The 19,485-nt window shown below is 40.4% G+C and overlaps 1 protein-coding gene across 2 annotated transcripts in view; it reads right to left on the bottom strand.

Annotated features, from left to right (window-relative positions):
- EMB1135 (RING/FYVE/PHD zinc finger superfamily protein) overlaps positions 1-19,485 on the bottom strand; it is a 418,560-nt gene that overhangs the window by 223,937 nt on the left and 175,138 nt on the right. For both annotated transcript variants that reach the window (XR_016247843.1, XM_089378057.1), the window contains exons 19-21: positions 11,506-11,603; positions 11,269-11,404; positions 11,060-11,166 (exon numbers count right to left, since the gene is read on the bottom strand). Coding sequence is in view for 1 of the 2 variants with exons in the window: in XM_089378057.1 (XP_089234183.1) it covers positions 11,060-11,166; positions 11,269-11,404; positions 11,506-11,603 (341 nt within the window). In the remaining variant the exon portion in view is untranslated. The remainder of the gene's footprint in view (positions 1-11,059; positions 11,167-11,268; positions 11,405-11,505; positions 11,604-19,485) is intronic.

Consider the following 19,485-nt stretch of genomic DNA (forward strand, 5'->3'; position numbering starts at 1 on the left):
ATCAATTCCTGATCCAGTGTGGCCCCTATGGAAGTCAGCTGATCCCGGATCTCATTCAGTCGACTGAGGAAGGTGTCGATCGATTCTCCCTTCTTCATCTGGTATGACCTCAACTGATTTTCTAGTAACATCCTTCTCTGCACAGAAGTATGCTGCTACAATTTCTTTAGGGCCTACCACATCACATTTGTCGTTTCCTTCTCGACAATGTGTGGTACTACATGGTCCTTGACCCCATCAAGGATGATGCTCTTGGCCCTTGCCATTGCCTCCTCATACTTGTCATTATCAGTTGGGTCAATTGGAATAGCTATCATCCCCAAGACAAAGTGCTTGACATGATTTCTATCAAGTACAAATAAGATTTTAGCCTTCCAAACTGCAAAGTTTGAGCCTCCGTCCAATCTGTCCTGGTCTCTTACTCTGTGTAGTGCCATGCTACTCTTCTACTTCCCTCCTAGAAGTTTTCGATGTGACTCCCTCTGAGCCTTGATTTCCCTCTTGGAAATCCTTTTGTCGATGTCGAGATGCCTCCTACTCTAATCATCTGTGCAACTACACCACTGATCCGGATTTCTCGGCGAGAAACTATTAGTAGCAACTCCCTCCTCCTTGGCCTTGCACTGTTAGGTACTGGTCTGACTACAGTACCCCACCAGCCTCCTAAACCCCAGCAATCCGAAGGTGAAAGCTCCTACGCTCTGCACAGTCCCAGCACTACCAAACTAGCTCCCTCATCCAACTGCATCAGCCCTCTTGACCTCTGCATGGCTCTACATGAGCCTGTCTTTGCCTCATATAGCCTCTACGCAACCTCTTCTTGGCTTGAACTTGATGACGCAGGCACTGTGTCACCCCTTCCTTGCTGCTTTGCTGCTATGAACAAATTTTGTCACTCGGGACAGTTGTTTTCTGTTGCTACTGCTCTACTCTATTGATGTCCTTAGTTCTCATGTGATCTACAACCACACTCTGATACCATGTTGAAGTTTGTAAGTCTAATAGTTAGAAACCCTCCATGCACTTTCCTGATTTATTCCTACCTACTTGTTCTGTTAATTAACAAGTTATTTACCATGTAAATACTGGAAATAAATACAAGTGCATGTTCAACACATTACAAAACATCAACTGAAGGAAATAGAAACAAGCACACAAATGACACGATTATTTTGCACTGATGTTCCCGGAAAAACCCAATGCGGGAAAACCGGTGCAGTTATCTAAGGGTTTTATTATTAGCAGTTCTTTTATGAGTACACTGGGTGCCAAAATGGCTAACCCGACAGAGATAAAAAATCTGGCAACAATACCTCTCTTCGGAAACATGTATTTGGAAAGCCTGCTCCACGAAAATCCCTCTCCAGCACAATCTGAAGCTCAGCGTCAGCCCTGCTGGCCTCTACATAAGCCCTGCTAGCCTCTGCGTCAGCCTGAAACCCTGTTAAAATTAGAAACTAGGGCCAAACTCCATGTGGGTCATCTTATTTATGGCAGCTGATATTTTTCTTGGATCCCTCTCATCGAGAGGTGTAGGATTGATCGAAAGATCATCCAATTCCGATAAGTATTCATGGAGTTATGAATGTTTTTGCTTTATAAGACAATTCGTTAAGGTCGGCCAGCAACCAAATAAACCCCACATGTGCTCAACGTTTTAGTATAAATAGAGGTGGCCTGCAAGTCATTTCAACACACTTGGGATCTCTTCCTCTCTCTACTTGTCTTTGGGTTTTAGTACGATGAGAGATCCTAAGGAATAACGTTGACCTGATCCAGAGGGCAGAAAGCCAGAACTACCGGAAAAGCCGAAAAAGCCAGAACTGCAGGAAAAGCCAAAACTGCCTGAAAAGCCAGAACTATCGGAAAAGCCGGAACTGCCAGAAAAGCCGGAAATGCCGAAAATGCAGGAAAAGCCAGAATTGCCAGAACTGTCAGAACTGCTAGAAGAGCCGGAAAAGCCAGAAAAGCCGGAAATGCCGGAACTGCGGAAAAGTCAGAAAAGTCGAGACTGTCGGGAACAACCAGAACTGCCGAGAACAGCCAGAGCATCTATCTCCGAAGGAGAGCAACATGCAAGGGATAACTAACTAACACTGGGACAGTTGTATGGTACTTAGCAGCAAATACACCAAGCATGCAATGTTACAGCTAGCATGCAAGGGACAACTAGCATGCAACAACAAGCATGCTAGGGACAACAAGCAAGCAAAGGACAACAAGCAAGCAAGGTGCAGCCAACACATAAATCAGGATGGCAACATGGTGCAGCGATCGCACATAATGCAGTACAGTGATGGGTACAGTCATGATTAACAAACTGTGATGAGATGCAGCATAGTGATGATGGGTGCAGCATGGTGCAACGCGGTGAGGTGCAACATGATGACGAAATGCAGCACAACGATCAGTGAAGGAGTCACTTTGGAGAATTAGTTGAAGCAGCATGTCTTCAATTGATCTCATGTATCATCTTCTTAGACATGATCTATGCCCTTATCTAGATAAGTCAAAGTGTTGACTTCTTTTGTAAAAGTACTATCTCTCTCTCTTTGCTGAACTATTGAAGAACATATAAGAAGAATTGATCAAGGGTTCCCCACATTGGGGTTTCTCCCTGGCTAGCGCCACATCTTGTGTCCTCTTGTCTTGGCTTGTCTTCTGCAATTTATGTTTATGTTCTATTTGCAGTCTACTTTAACGCTGATGTGATTGCTAATCTGGAAAAGATATTGAGCTAACTGTGAAAATTGAAATAAATTGCTCTAAGCAAAGAACATACCTAAACTTAACCAACCCTCTGCATCAACCTACTGAGGCTCTGCGCAGCATCTCTGGCTCTCCGCGTCACTCATGCAGCATCTGCCTAGATGACGCAAGCCCTTCTCGCTCCGCACAGTCTCTGCTGCCTCTGCGTCACTCCCTTTGGCTTTGTGTCTACCTCTCTTTGCTTCTGCGCTGGTCTCTCGGCACTGTCCCTGCCTCTCTGCCTTGTACTCACTGCCTCTCACTGCAACTGATCACTAATTCTATCTCTCTTAGCAAATCCCGCTCTAGAGAATAGAATGACTGATCACTTTGGTGTGTTCTCCAAGTGACCCTCAAGCCTCCTCTTATACTATTCTTGTTGACAAATCCATGGCCGAGATTAAGTCCCTAATCGACGGCTAAGATTAGATCCAGCTTGATCCATGTCTTTTGGACCATTTAACACAGTTTTATATTAATTCACATTAATATTTTAATTTCCCTATGTTTAGACTTAGTGACTCGATTAAAAATATTAATTATTTTAATATTTCCCTAGCTGTTTAGAATCTGCCCAAACCCTTTCTAGGTATTGGAGATCTCATGTACCCTAACCTCTCCACCAAATTTCTTGGCTAGAGCACATTCAATGCTACCCCAAATCAACATAGATCCATTCTTCATGAAACTAAAGGAGACCCGTCATGAGTTGTCTGCTGCAGGCCACACGCCTCAGAATTCAAAGTTGGTTAGACTGGACCTCAACTCTGTCTCAAATGAGTGGCAAGTCTTTGTCCAGAGTTTTTTGGGCAGAGCAGCATTGCCAAATTGGGATGAGATGTGGACAGCTCTGAAACAAGAAGAGTTGAGGGGGACCTGGTCAAGGTCAAACTTGACGGAAGCAGCAGCAGCAGTGGGTCGAATCCCAAAGTAGAGGAGGAGGATAACGTATCCCTTGCATCGAAGGGACAACAGGGGCAACAGAGACGAATGAAGGATGTCTCCAAGGTGAAGTGTTTCAGATGTGGTGAGATGGGCCACTATGCATCCTAGTGTCCTTTGAAGAAAATGGACAACGATGAGAAGCATAATCCTAAGGTTGCAGCTACAAAGATCGAACAGGAGAAGGAGTTCGCCATGACAACCAAGATACCTCCAGGAGAGAGGTGGGAAAATATAGAACTGTACTTCGATAAAGCTACAAATGGGCAGGATCCTTGAGGAGCCCACCTCTTGGATCATCACCTTCCTACGGGAGCCCATGATCAGTAGTAGCAGGATAGTGGAGTTTTCGGCTGGTGCCATGGAGTGTTGATTCAAAAAATGTAGTAGTAAGTAGCGCCATAACGTGAGAAGCACAAAGCAAAGAGGCAGCAGTGCGTGGAGGCATAGTGCATTGGCATGATAAGACAGCGTGGGACTAGCAACAGTCAGGGTTTTAGCACCGAGGTGTATCCACTTGATACTTCTCCAATTTTGGGTTGTTTCAGTTACTTCTCTCAAACACTGGGTTGCAGTACGAATGCAGTGTTAACAGTGGCAGTGCCAATAGCGTAGCAAATGCAGCATTTGAGAGGGAGTTGTAGTACAGATGTAGCATTGGCAGTGGCAGTGACAAAGGCAACAGTACAATAGCAGCAGCAGCACAGTAGTTTGTGGACAGCATGTCTGTTAAGTTATGGTATGTTTTGTGCTTATAATAGTTTACTTCTTTTTCTTATTATATTCCACAGATTAGCAATCACACGTACATAAAGTAAAGTGCAGATAGAACATTAAACGATCGACAGAAAACAAGCCAAGACAAGAGACACAAGCTGTGGCAGCTAGCCAGGGACAAACCCCACAATGTGTGGGGAAACCCTTTTATCAAATCTTCTTTTATCATCAATAATTCAGCAGAGAGAAATAGTACAATAAATCTGATCCATATCAGCAGTATCAAACCCTAGATCAGCAGCATCAGTGTTAGCGGCTTCATTATCAAACTAGGGCAAACGATATCTCACAAACCGACCGTCGGATTGACTTCATTCCACCACCAAAAGTTGTGGCTTCCAGAGGAGGTTCAGATGAACCTACAACTCAATTCAAATGTGGAGATCTTCTAGGCCACGCAAGTCAATCTTTACTTCTGCAGTTGCAGCTTCAGTTTCAACAGTTTCCGGCTTCAAACTAGGGCAGTCGATATCTTGCAAACCGTTCGTCGGATTGACTTCATTCCACCACCAAAAGTTGCAGCTTTCAGAGGAGATCCAGATGGACCTACAGCGCAGTTCATATGAGAAGACCTTCTAGGCCACGCAGGTCAATATTTAATTCTGCAGTTGCAACTTCAGTTTCAGCAGTTTCCGGCTTCAAACTAGGGCAATGGATATCTTGCAAACCGTTCGTCGGATTGACTTCATTCCACCACCAAAAGTTGCGGCTTTCAGAGGAGATCCAGATGGACCTACAGCGCAGTTCCAAAGAGGAGATCTTCTAGGCCACACAGGTCAATCTTTGGATCTGCAATTGCAGCTTCAGGGTCAACAGCTTTCAGCTTCACATGTGTGAGAGAGAGACCCATTTCTACGCAGTAGAGAAGAGACTCATTTCTGCGCAATAGAGAGAGAGAGATGTGATGAGAAAAGTGAATGCAAATGAGGAAAAGTCCTCTTATATTTATACACAACGTTGGTGTTTGAATAGATGTGACTGTTGGGCTTCTGAGCCTACATGAGTTGTAGGTCGGCTTGATAATAATTCCATAATCAAAATAAATTCATATCTCCATGAATACTTATCGGAATCGAATGATCTTTATATCAATCCTACACCTCTCGACGAGAGGAATCTAATAAAAATATTATTAGCCATGAATAAGATGACCCACATGAAGTTTTGCCCTGGTTGCCAATTTTAACAATGTCAGACATCAGCAGCGCAAAGGACGATGCTTCAGAGTCAGAGCAGTATGCAGTAGCAGTATATTGCTAGAGCACATTCCTCGCTAAGAGGGAGTGTTGATTTGGGGTAGCATCGGATGTGCTTTGAGCCTCAAATTTTGCACGGAGGTTTGGGCACATGTATTCCAAAAAACCCAAAAAGCGTTTTGGGAAATTCCACCCAGAAACAATTTTATTAAAATAATTAATATTTTTAATGGAGTTCCTAAGTCTAAACTTAGGAAACTTAAAATATTAATGGGTATTAACCTAATTGTGGGTGTAACTTCTAGAAAAATACAGAGATCAAGTCAAAATGATCTGAGCCTTTGATTCAGAGTTAATCTAGGCCGTTGGTTGTCCAACAAAAAGATATAAGAAGGGCCCTGAGCATCATTTGAAAGACACACCACGAGAGATCAAGTAATCGATTTTATGGAGTGAGAAGTTCTCAGGAGGAAAATTCGATTGAGGAGATTTCTTGCAATGGAGGGGCAGGGATAGCTTCCGAAGAGAGAGATTTTCTCAACTGTAGAATTATCAGCAAAGAGAGAAAAAGGGTGATCCAGTAGCCCAGGCGCAGAGGCTGATGCAGGGCCAACAAGGCCACGTAGAGGCAGCACAGAGGGTGAGAGAGAAAGTAGAAAATCTAGCAGCAGAGTTAGTTTCAGCAGCCGGAAGCTGAGGTGTGAGACTGGGAGGCTGACAATAGTGACTCTGCTCCGCAGATTGATACCCAAACATAGTGAGGAGAGTTGACGTTGGGACAGCGTAGAGGCAGCGCAGGGCCTACTAGGCACACCTCATCTAGCGACCGGATCAGCCGAGACTTTTTCTCAGCAATTGTGTGAGGTAATCTAACAAGGCTTCTGCCAGTGTTTCTCTCTGTAACTAAATAACCCTATGAGGTATTTAGAGATGTATTCAGAATTTTCTACTGCTTAATAATAATAAACCCTCAAAGCTACTACATCGGTTTTTTGACCTAAGTTGTCATTGATGTCAATATGGCAATATTCTAAATACTAATATGGCAATATTCTAGATACTAGAAGCCAAGGGGAAGCCGAGCAGATCCATGGAGAAACAGGAGCAAGCCCATCAGGATAGCCAAGCCATAAGCAAGAGGAGTTACCAAAGGAGGCAAATCAAAGCATATCACAAGATATCAGAGCAAGAGAGGCGTTCATATATGCAAGGAGGTCTTTGAAAGACATTTCCAAGCTAGATGAGCCACATTGGAGCAAGAGGAGCTATAGGAGGAGTCATATACATGTGTAATATATATATATATGCCAAAACTGAGTTCTCAAAGCTACAAGAGCATACAGAGCAAGCAGAACAGAGCATATATATATGCCATATATATGCCAAAGAAGAGGAGCAAACAGAGCAAACGGAGGAGCCATATATATATAACATATATATATGCCAAAACAGAGCCATCAAAGGAAGCAGATTACACAATCGGGAGCTATCGGAGGCCAAAACCCATCTATATATGCATTAACAGCTATCGGAGGCCAAAACCCATCTTTATATGCATTAACAGCTATCGGAGCAACAATGCCAAAGGAAGGAATATTGGAGGAGTAGAGATATCGCATATGCCAAGAGTAAGGTGCATAAGCGAAGGAGCATATAAACAGAGTTAAAACAGCGGAGAAATATATATGTAAACAAAGTTAAAGGAGCGGAGTATATTGATGCGATAATACATGGACCCGCATCTGCCTATCGCAAAGTTCAAAAGGGTTGTCACCCCCGAAACCCTCCGATTGCGATAATATATGTGCGGACCCATGGGACCATCGCAATACATTGCAATTTAATATCGCGTCCGCCGCGTCGGGATTATGTGTCGCGAGTGGTTAAGGCCCTGCCACATTAAAACCTTTGATTGCGATAAAGTGTGGACCCGCTGCGACATTGTAATATGACTTAATATATTATCGCAGTCGTTGCATATCATAAGCCGTAAAGCTTTGCCACATTGGAAGCGCCGACTGCGATAAGGCTGTGGACCCGACGAGTATATTAACTATGGTTTAATACAGAATCACATCCGGTCCATCGGAGCAGGGGAATCAGCCATTGGCTATGCAATAGGGCATGAATTATTGAAGACCTTCAGGAATGTGTGATTGCGGTTGCAATTGTGACGTGGCATATGGGACCTCCCTGTCAGTACACCGGCTCCAATGAAATCCTTTGAAAAAATATAAAAGCCGAGTTATATATTTTAAATGAGAAAAACTCATAAGTTGGCCCCTCCTCCCAAGGAACGTGTCCTTTGGTGATTTGCAAAAGTCATATATATATATATATATATATATATATATGAGCTGAGACGCTTCATTCAGTGGATTGATCTCGAGCATCTATATTACGAAGAAATAACAATTCACGACTCGTTGAACTTGAAAAGAAAAAAAGGAATCTCTCTGATATTTGCTGTGCGCGGGCCTTTGAGGCAAAAATGCAATACAATAACGCTCCCGATAGTTCAGGAGGCCGAATCAAACCAATTGTGATTGCAATTGGGACATGGCTATCCGTTAAACTATGTTGACTCTGTGTATGCCTACCAGCATTAAAAAAGGAGAGCGTTGTTACAATTTTTTGAATATGTGTTCTCTATGTATGATTCAGTCCTCGTCGTTGAATCAACATGTCTTAGGTGTGCTGGCGAGCATGAAGAGATAGAGGAAACCACAGAGACCAAGGAGGAAGCTAAAGGGCCAGCAAAGAGAGGAAACCGGGAGACAGAGGCATGGGGAACGATTAAAACAGGTGAAACAAAGAACAGGAACGTTGTTGAACATTTTTTCTGGAAATAAGCTAGAGGAGACAGAGGCAGCGAGAGGATCCAGCAGAACAGAAAGAGGGCCGAAGGGCCAACAGGACAGCAGACAGTCAAAGGGGAGAAGTAGCCAGCAGAGAACATAAGCTTGAAAAGGAAGTTGTTCTTTATGCAGAGCCTAGTGCAGCTAACAGTAGACTAACTAAAGTTGTGTGAAGACATTATCAGAGAGCATGAAGGCTATTGGAGACTATGTGTGGGCAGTGTGCAGAGTTGTAAAGACTTCTTCATAAGAAGACTGGTTGCCATTAATACTATAGCTTGAAGATTACAGTGAAGTTGTAAATAGACAGAACTCAGCAGAGAAGAGTTCTGTGAGCAGAAGATTACTATCAAACATGCCTTGACATGATTGGGTTGGAACCCTTGGGGTTGGTGCCTCAGAAGTGAGAAGGATTGGAGTCCTTGGGGCTGATGCCTCAAAAGTAAGAAGAATAGGAGTCCTTTGGGATTGGTGCCTCTGAAGTAGGAAGGATAGGTGTCCTTGGGACTAGTGTCTTAGGAAATGGAGGGATTGAAGTCCTTAGGAGTTGGTGCTCCTAAGTCCAAGATTGGGGTCTTGGCGAAATAGAGTTGGAGCTCTGGAGGTTGGAGCCTCACAAAAGATAAAGTTGGTGCTTGGTAATTGATTGCAACCATCTATATATTGTACCTATTTTACTGCACAGATTATATTAACAAAAGCACTTATTCTTGTTGTTCATCTTGTGTTATGAATATATATGTTTTAAATGGTAAAACAATAGTCGGAAAAAGAAATACGGATTCACCCCCCCTCTCAGTATTTCCAACACGGTTTTCCTGCATTGGTTTTTTCTAGGGACATTTGTCCAAAAATAACGGTGTCCTATGTGTTTGTATTTCCTTGCTCAGTTTCTATGTTTCAGAATCATATTTAATTTAGTGTAGGTTGATTCATTAATTTACTTCAATATTTCAAGAAGAAATCTTAAATAAGTTTGTAATGTAATATACAATCTAGGTGAACTAGATTCAGCTGGTTGGAGTAGGATTCCGGAGATTGTTAGATCTAGGAATTTTCACATAAGGGAGCAAACATCCATATAGTGCGAATTTCCCAGTGCACAGTGATTTAGTGAGGGAAGAATTCGATCCAGTGGAGAAGCATCAGTGATTGAGGGAGCAGAAGCCAAGTGATCTGGAGAGTCTTCCAGTATCTCTTCAGTGCCAGCTTGGCAAGAGAGGAGACCAAAAATATTCCGCAAAGAGGCCGAATATCCAGTGCAAGCAGCCAGAAACCCGAGTGCAGGTGCTAGGAAGGGAGTCGTTTCGATTGTAGGGGGTCGGGAGATCACCCGAAAATAGAGCGAGCCATTTCTAAAGGCAAAGGGAGGTTGGACAACTCAGTTCGAGTTGAGTAGCAAGTCATACAAATTCCCCAGGCCACTAGTGCGAGTTTCAAGCAGGTCGTGTTGCCTGAAAGAGAAGTCGAGTAGGCCAAAGGGAGGTGGAACAGTTGCAGAAGTGAGATAATTTCTCCGAATTATTTTTGCCAGTATATTTTCTGAAGGATTGCCAGTAAGGCATTCAGATTATTCTACTCATATTTTACTACTACATAATAATAAAATAAACCCTCATCTTTTGCACCATTTTTCCCTTCGAGGTTTTTCCAGGGAGATTAGTCCAAAATAACTGTGTTAATTGTGTGCATGATTTTCTTAGTTCCAGTTTAATTTTCCGCGGTGTATTTATTTTATTGTGAAGATTGCAGTGAGCTATTCATTATTTGTCATTAAATTAATTAAAAGAAGACAAATAAACTGCATCAGTTAGAAGATTAGTTTCCCATTATTGCAATCATGGAATTTTCACAACCACGTGTATTCATTGTTGCAATGCACCTTCCACATGTGAACATATTTCCTCTATGTCTCTACGGTTCTTCGAGACTTGGTTTGACAGCAACCATTTGTTATATCAGCGGAGGTCCAGTGTTCTGCATCTGTCATGTGCATGTCTCTATTAAGATTATGGCATACTGTCATTTTTTTATGCGCCCTAATTTGTGACCTCTCCTAAATAAGCTGGGGAAATTCCACATCAACATCGTGAACCTTCATTGAGTCATGGGAACCATGCTTCCCTATTTTAACTAAAGTGACCAAAATAGGTTAATGAGAATAGAAAGTACAAAAAGTCATAATGCTAGTGTGCAAGTATCGAAGACAACTCTTAAGCGCAAAAATATTAGCAATCGAGGATAAAAACTACAAACAAAACACAGGAGGAAAACCCTAGAGAAGAAATAAAATTAGAAAAATTGCCACACAAGATAGGTTAAATTTATTAATGCCCACAAATGACCAAAAAACAGGTGAGTGGAACTCAACAGTATATCAATCGTGATAAGTATCAGGAGTGCAAAAGTGCTACTAAAAGCTAAAAAAGTGAGCAAACATTTTTTGTTATAACAACAGTAAAAACAAAAGCAAATGAGAGATTCAAACATTCATATCACCAAAATTAAGGACAGAAGGAAAAGAAATAATGGCACCACCTATATTCTGGAGCACAGGCTTGATTGGATCGATGGGTTCTTCCAAACTGTTGAATTGCACGATCAGCACTCCATGGTAACTCAAGGGTTATGTGTACTCTCCGCTTCTGACATTACCATAACATAAAAACAAAATTGAGTTTTTCAGCTACACAAACAACTTCAAGCGTCAGCACAAATATCACCATACAATTTCAAAGTCAAAACACCTGATTTTTTGCACGCCTGTCAGCTTGCAAAGATACTCCAGCAGAACCTGCTTCAGAAATCACTGCAACTAGTTTTTTTCCATCCATAAAAAGTTGTTTCTCATGCATATTCACCATCTCCATGGAAACATCTTTTCTGAAATAACAATCACACTCTCTGAATACCACCTCATTCCTTGGATAGCAGTTTACTCCAAATTCTAGGAAGGATATAACATGAAACAAAATCAAACTCACGTGTTCCGTGCTTGATAGACAACACCTTTTCCACTTGAAGCACGGACAAGCATTCCACGCCTGCCAGTCATCTCTGCAACACGATCAGGACCACCAATCTGCACAAATAACAGCATAGGATAACTTTTCATACAGACAGCAATGCTTAGTAACAACTATACCTAAGTTGCACAAAATGCCAAAACGTTTTGGAGTTTCCCAAACGGGTACGTTTAGAAATGTCACCTCCCAAAAATGGAAATGTTGACCGAAAGTCAGCAGAAACGTCATATATGTATATATAAATAAATAATTAATTATATATATATATATATATATATATATATATATATATATATATATATAAGTGAATAACACATTATCTTGCAAGAAAAAGGGAATAAGACCCATAGATGACAATTTAGAAGGAAAAATAAGTCTATATAAAATTTTAACTCTAATGGATGATTACATGATGGTCGAGTTTTGGCCGAGTTTCAGAGTTTCGGATATGGCTACGGCCCGAAACATCAGGTTCCTTGAAGTTTCGTGCAACATAGAACTATACCTACCACAATCTATGAGCTCTGACTTCATTATTTAGTGGTATGATAAACTGCTTCACACACCTAATGTCTTATTTTGGTAAAACAAGGTCTCATCTCACGTTGTGAATGTAAATTTCCAGCACATTGCAGAATTTGAAAAGAAGAATAACCAATCAGTTACGCTAAGCCATAGCTATTAGGAGTGAGACAAAAAGTAAGGGCAAAGCAGGAAGTTGCAGCATAAAGTGCCAACTTCAAAAGACATCAAGACTCAAGTAAAGAATTCCAGGAGCATCTTTTATATCATACATATTTTTATATAGTTTGATGCATATATATACAAAAAATGTGTGCAGAATGGTGAATTAGTTCCAGAAAATATGAAAACATAGATCTTTGTAGTAGACTAGTGATAATCATTAAAGCATCAATCATCTAGCTGACAAATAACATCGAAGATCTAACAGTTATAATGTACAGTATTTTCTACAAATGATCAACCTTCAAGTTTCAACAGAAAATATTTATCACCGGCAAACTGTAAAGATACCTTCACCCATGAAATGAAATATGGAGTCATGACCAAAGACTTGTAATATGCAATCAGGAACTCAAACTTCAACGATCATATAATGTTTACAAACTATGCCATAATAAAAGGCAAATAATTCTAATTTCCAGAATCTAGATTCTAAATTCACATTGCCAATCCAAATTTCCAGCACAGATCCAAAATTCAAATGAAGACTAGCTGATCAGTTACGCTAAACCATAGCTATAGGGAGCAAAACAAAAAGCGAGTGCAAAGCAGGAAGTGGGAACATGAAGTGCTAATTTCCAAAAGATTTAGAGAGCAAAGCCTTCTAGAACCATATATATTCTTATATGGTTTGATGCATATATATTTAAAAATGCATCCACAATGGTGAATTAGCTGCAGAAAATAATAAAGCATAGATCTTTGTAGTAAGACTATTGATAGTGTAGCCCCAAGGGATAGCTCAAATGGTCGAGTTCCCGTTGCTAAAGCACTTTCCCAGTTGGGAGGTCACGGGGTCAAATCTCCTCGACGCCCTCGGGGTTAGGCCTGTTATGGCCGACGGGCAGATCCCTTCGGGTGGAACTGCCCCGCTTGTTTACCGTGGATGTAGCGGCCACTCAGAGACCGTGAACCACATTTAAAAAAATAAAAGACTATTGATAGTGATTAAAGCATCCACCATTTAGTAGACAAATAATGTTAAATATCTAGTAGTAATAACTTAAAATATTTGTCATTGTTACCCATCCATATACATGGGTAACCCTAGGAGAAATTTTTTCTACCACATTGTAGCATGCCATCTAGCAGCCCTACTACCACAGATAGCCAGCCTCAGATGACTCTTTCATTTTCAAGAACAAGAAGAAAAATCATTGTTTACAGCCATATATCAAGGGCATAATCAACGGTAACCATTCTCCTAATAGGTAAGGGCTGTCTTACAAGGTTTATTTCACTATTTTATTGAGTGTTGTGATTGCTGGTTTGCTATTTGCTGCTATGGAATATCATTTTCAATTTTGTAATCATCTGAACTAACTCCCAGACCCCAACATCCAATAAATATTTATAGGCAAAGTACAGCAGCAATAGGCACGATTTCCAAGGCATATACAGGCACAAAGCTCGAGGAAAACAGCAGCAAGATTTGTAAGGGCCTGGGCATGATTTTTGAGGCAGTCTGGATTGCATTAATTGCTATTACAAAGTCCACATTAATTTTTGTCAGAGCAACACGAATTTCGAGGCAGGCACAAAATTCAAGGAAGTCTGACAGGGCATTTACTGCAACATATCAGTACTGCAGACCAGTGTGAAAATCAAGGGAGTGAGCACAATATTCAAGGGAGGGTCTATTGGCAAATTCATGCAACTGACATGAATTTCAAGGGTATTGTCAGACATTAATTTCTAAGCATATTTGGGCACAAAAATTGAGATAGTCAGGCACAGGATTCAAGGAGAACATTACCACATGAAAATCAAGGAAATATGAGCACGATTTCCTATGAGACAAGCTTGCATTAATTGTTGTAATAATTTCTCTATCAAAATAAGAATCTCTCTCTCTCTCTCTCACTGGTTTTCCCTTTGAGGATGTTCCAGGGTCACTAGACCAAAAATCTCGTGTCAAAAATTGTGTGATTGCTTGTATTATTCTCAGTAAAAGTCAAAATCGAGTAGGCTCATGTGTTTCAATGCTTGAAAATATTCATGTTTATGACAGTAGCACAAAACATGGGGGTTGGGCATTAAACTTGATGTGATTTCACAAAACCTGAAATTCAGTTGCGTCTAAACCAATTTTCTACAGGAAGAAGGGAATTTTGGGATGAATTTGTGCATAGCACAATATTATTAAGAATTGAGTATCTTGATGTTTTGTTCAAATAATTTTCTCTTGCTATGGTTAAAGATGCATCTCGATGGTTAGAAAGCTTACGTGATAATAGCATCAACTCTATCCAAGATTGCATGATACTTTCATTAATAGATAGAGTTGTAAGAAAGATGTTATATTTCAATTAAAAGCCTTGACTAGCATTAAGAGAAAACAAAATAAAACTATTTATAAATTTAATCAAAGATTTGATAAGCTTGTGCAGGAAATTCCTCAAACTCATTCGCCTACAAATCAAGCTACTTTCACTTATTATCTAAATGCTTTTCAAGGGACATTTGGATTCTTAAAGCAGTCAAAGCCAAATTCTCTAGTCGAGGCCAAGGCAAATGCAAAATAAGTCGATGACAATTTGAGATTAGTCACCATGCATGATATGTTGACTCCGGAAAGATCTAACATCAAGCAAAAGTCAAAGACATCTGCTCCAGCAACACCTCCAGCAGATCCTATGACTTTCATTGCAGAAGAGTTAAAGAAGATGCAATTAAAGATAGATCAATGTTACTTGGAAGCGAGAGCGAAAGCGGGGAGCAGGAGCGAAAGCGGGAGCGGGAGCGACATTTTCAAAAGCTCCCGGTTTGGCAGCAAATCCCGGAGCGTTTTTTATATAATATATATATTTTTTATATTTTGATACATATATGTCAACAAAAACATGTAGAATAATGAATTAGAAATAAAAAACATAAAAAAACATAGATTGAACCATACAACAACAATCATCTAGAAGTTATAATCTTCATCAACCACGTCCAAAAGTTAGTTACATAGTAACATACAACATATTGAGTCTCATGATTCATCAATCATAAAGTTTCAAGCGTTCAAAATTCAATATATAACATTTATCACCATTGATCACCAAAGTTGTACTTGTAAGCTAAGTGTAACCATTACAACAAATAATATCTAACATGAAATGAAATGTTATAAAATGAAATGAAATGAAACAACTTTCAACCTTCATGAAGCATCATATTCATAATTCATTACTAATGAGTTACAATTGCCAACTTCAAACTTAAATTGTCATATATTGTTTAAAAAAATATCATAATAAATATGAAAGAGTCAATAGTTATAAAAGTTACTAGAAACTAGAAAAGAGAAGTAAATCTATTATCTATTTCTTATGCTTGGGCCTCTTACCACCACGAGAAATGTCTAATTTTTTAGTCTTGTTGGAAAATCAGGGTCTTTGTCATTAATATCACCCTTTAAGCATTAATATGCAGAGGTATCTTTGTCATTACCTCTGTATCTGTATAGGGATCTTTGTCATTAATATCACCCTCTAAGCATTAACATAAGATAGAACAAGCATAGCGTGTCAAGTCAAGACTTTGTTTGAGTGATGCGTACATTTTTAGGAGGGTCATGATAGAGGAGTTCGACAACCAATATCACTAACATCAAGGTACATAGAGGGATTGGTGCTCTTGATTAAATACGAGTTCCATACCCTAATACATGACAAAATTCAATGGAAACATTGCAATCCCCCAATCCTGAAATCCTAAAAAACTTATAAGTCTACTGGATTTTGAATGAAATCTAAAATTCTACTTTCTCCATATGAAATCCAATGAGGCCGAAACCACTCTCAAACACCCTGAGTCATTTCATTGTAATGTTAAAAATTTAAGTAAAAGGATGAAAATGAATATTAAGGAGAATGTCACTTTTACTTTAAGAATTTAACATTACCATGAATAGCATATCAATACTAGGGCCTAGACTTGATCATTAAGCTACCCCACTCAAAAATTATTTGTTTCTTTCAAAAAAAATTGCATTTCAAACATTACTACAAAAAAAAAAAATTGCAAAAAAGGCAAAATGCTCCCAAAATCGCTCCCGAAAAGGCAGGGAGCGAAATTTTTTTTAGGGAGCGAGCTCCCAACCCGCTCCCGATTCGCTCCCGCCCGGAGCACGGATTGGGAGCGAGAGCGAGGGCGGGGGGGAGCATTCCCCCGCAACATAGAGATAGATTGATATCGGGCAATGCGACAAGACATAACTGTGAAGTTGGAAAGTGGTCAGCAATCACAAATGTACAATTTCCAAAGCGTATGTAATGCTAGAAATGTTAGTTTTGGTAGCATCGGAAGTGCTCTAGCCTTGAAAATTGGTGGATAGACTAAGGCACATCAGTTCTAAAGAACCCAGAAACCATTTGGTGAAATTCCACCCGGATTGTATTTTATTAAAATAATTAATATTTTTAATGGAGTTCCTAAGTCTAAACTTAGGGAAATTAAAATAATAATGGTATTAATCAAAATATGGGTGAGAATGATCTAGAAGGCGGATCAAGTCATGTTTTAATCTTAGCCGTTGATTAGAGACTTAATCTCAGCCATTGAAGACTCAACAGGAAAAGTATAAAATGGAGGCTTGGGGTTCATTTGGAAATACACAAAGAGATTGAGGAAATCGATTTTCTAAGGTGAGAAGTTCTCAGGAGGAAAATCGATTGGGAAGATCTTGCAACTGAGGGGCAGAGAGAATCTAGGAGGACTTTCCAGAAATACAAAACAGAGAGGCAGAAAGAGCTTGCAAAGAGGCAGCGCGCAGTCCTAACACAGAGCCAGAAGGGCCAGCGTAGACCAGAAAAGTTGCCTGTCACGCAGAATCCAAAACTGTCGGAACAGCCGGGAACTGTCAGGAACTGTCGAAACTGCCGAGAACTGTCGGAACAGCTAGGAGAGCTGACGCAAAGGGCAGAGAAGGTGACGCAAGGCTGACACAGAGCCTGAAATGATGACGCAGGGCCAGCACAGAAATAGTTGAGGTTAGCCAGTCTTGTGCCGGATCAGCCAGAATTCTTCCAGGTGAAGTGAGGTAAAACTCACTCAGATTTTTTGCCAATATTTTCTCTGTAAAGGATTGCTAGATGAGCATCCTAGATTGTATTCAGATATTTACTGTCAATAATAAGAATCCTTAGATCTATTGCACTGTTTTCCCACATTGGGTTTTTCCAGGGACGATTGTTCAAAAAACAATGTATCAATGTGATTGTTCATATGTTGATGTTTCTCTTGTCGTTTAATTTTCAATTCTAGTTTTTGAAGTCTACAATTGAATTTATTTTGGTATTTACTATAGTATTGGTAAATAACTTATCGTAAATAAGTAGGAGAAATTTTCACATTGTAGCAAAGCAAGGTTCAGGCAAGATGGAAGCAAAGAAAAAGGGCATGGAGAAGAGCAGGGATCAGAATATTTCCAAATTAACTTCCAAGCTGGAAGAGGAGGTTTCTTGCCTATAGGGTTTTGCATCAGCTGAGGATTGGTACATTGATAGTGGGACCTTAGCTCCTATGACTGGAGAACGAGTATTTTTCGAGCTATCAGGAGGAATAGATGAACTTTAAAATCACAATGGGTAACAAGACAAAGTGCACCCCAGTAGGAAAAGGAACTGTTATATTCCAAACAGAAGCAAGAGATAGTCTTTGGGCCACAAATGTACTGCATGTGCCAGGTATGGGAATTTGATTTTTGTCTCTCAATTACAAGATAAGGGATATGATGTATACTTCATTGGTAATAGAGTATATGTCAAGCATCCAAAGTGGAAAAATATGGCCCAGATTGGAACTCTAAGCAACAGATTATACAAGTTGCAACTCGAGTGTCCTATGACATTAATAAGCAGTAATGTCGATGGAGAAAAAGAATTAAATGAGTTGTGGCATAGGAGATGGACACTTACATCATGGGGCGTTACGAATACTCAAGGAAACTGTTACGGGAGCTCCAGTGCTTACTACCAAGCATGATGATACATGCAAAGCTTGCGTGCTAGGTAAGTACACCAAAGCAGCATATTCCAAAAGCAACAATAGAGCTAAGAGTGTATTGGGGTTAATACACTCAGACATTTATGGTCTGATGTCTATAAGGGCAATAAGTGGCACTGAGTATTTTGTTACGTTCATAGATGACCATTCCAGGAAAACATGGATCTATTTTTTGAGAACCAAGGATGAGATCTTCAATCGATTTAAAGAGTTTAAGGCTCTAGTGGAAAACCTGACAGGAAGGAAGATCAAGATATTGCGCTCAGACAATGGCGGAGAATACACAGATAAGAACTTCATTGATTTTTGTGCAAGAGAAGGGATCCGAAGAGAATGGACAGCACCCTATAATCCAGAACAGAATGGAGTCGTAGAAAGGAAGAACAGAACTATTGTTGGAGCAACAAAGGCGATGTTATATGATCAGAATCTACCCAAGTTTTTATGGGCAGAAGCATGCAGCACGATTGTACACATTCAGAACAGGACTCCTCACAGGGCTTTAGGAAAGAAGACACCAAAGCGAGTTTTCACAGGAAAGAAGTCAGAACTAAGTCACCTTAGGATATTTGAAAGTGTAGCTTATTTCCATATTCCGAAAGAGAAGCGGAGCAAGTTAGAGTAGACTACCAAAGTTGGGTATCTAGTAGTTTATAGCGAGACTTCAAAGGCGTATCGGATCTATATTTTGAGCAGCAGAAAGAATGTAGTAAGGCGGGATGCGAAGTTCATGGAAGATAGAGCCTTCAGGAAATCTCGTGAGATGCCATTTTAAGAACAGGATGAGGATGCTCCTCTAGTCCAGCAACAAGGATCAAATCTGGCAAGAAGACAAGCATCTGGTTCAAGCACGGTAACCAGTACTAGCATCTCCTCAAGAGAAGAGGAGCCAGGAGTGTCACAAAAGGTATAGGAAGAGGAACAAAGGGAACATCCCACCACCAGTTGAACAACTAGCCGAGAAGTACGACAGACTCTCAGGGATGTGGAGGAAATCGTTGGAGCTCCTAGAGCGGAGAAAACGCAGCATAGACAACCTAACACATAACAAGGATTGGTTGCTCAAGTCGAAGAACCTGCTAGTTTCCAAGAAGTTGTACAACACCAGGTATGACAAATGATGTATGGGAAATTGTACCAAGACCAGAGACCATATCAGTTGTAGGTTCGAGATGGATCTACAAGATCAAGTATGTT

This window comes from Pinus tabuliformis, chromosome J, assembly GCF_031772625.1.
Source record: "Pinus tabuliformis cultivar Carrire ecotype Pingquan chromosome J, CPIR1, whole genome shotgun sequence".
NCBI lineage: Eukaryota > Viridiplantae > Streptophyta > Pinopsida > Pinales > Pinaceae > Pinus > Pinus tabuliformis.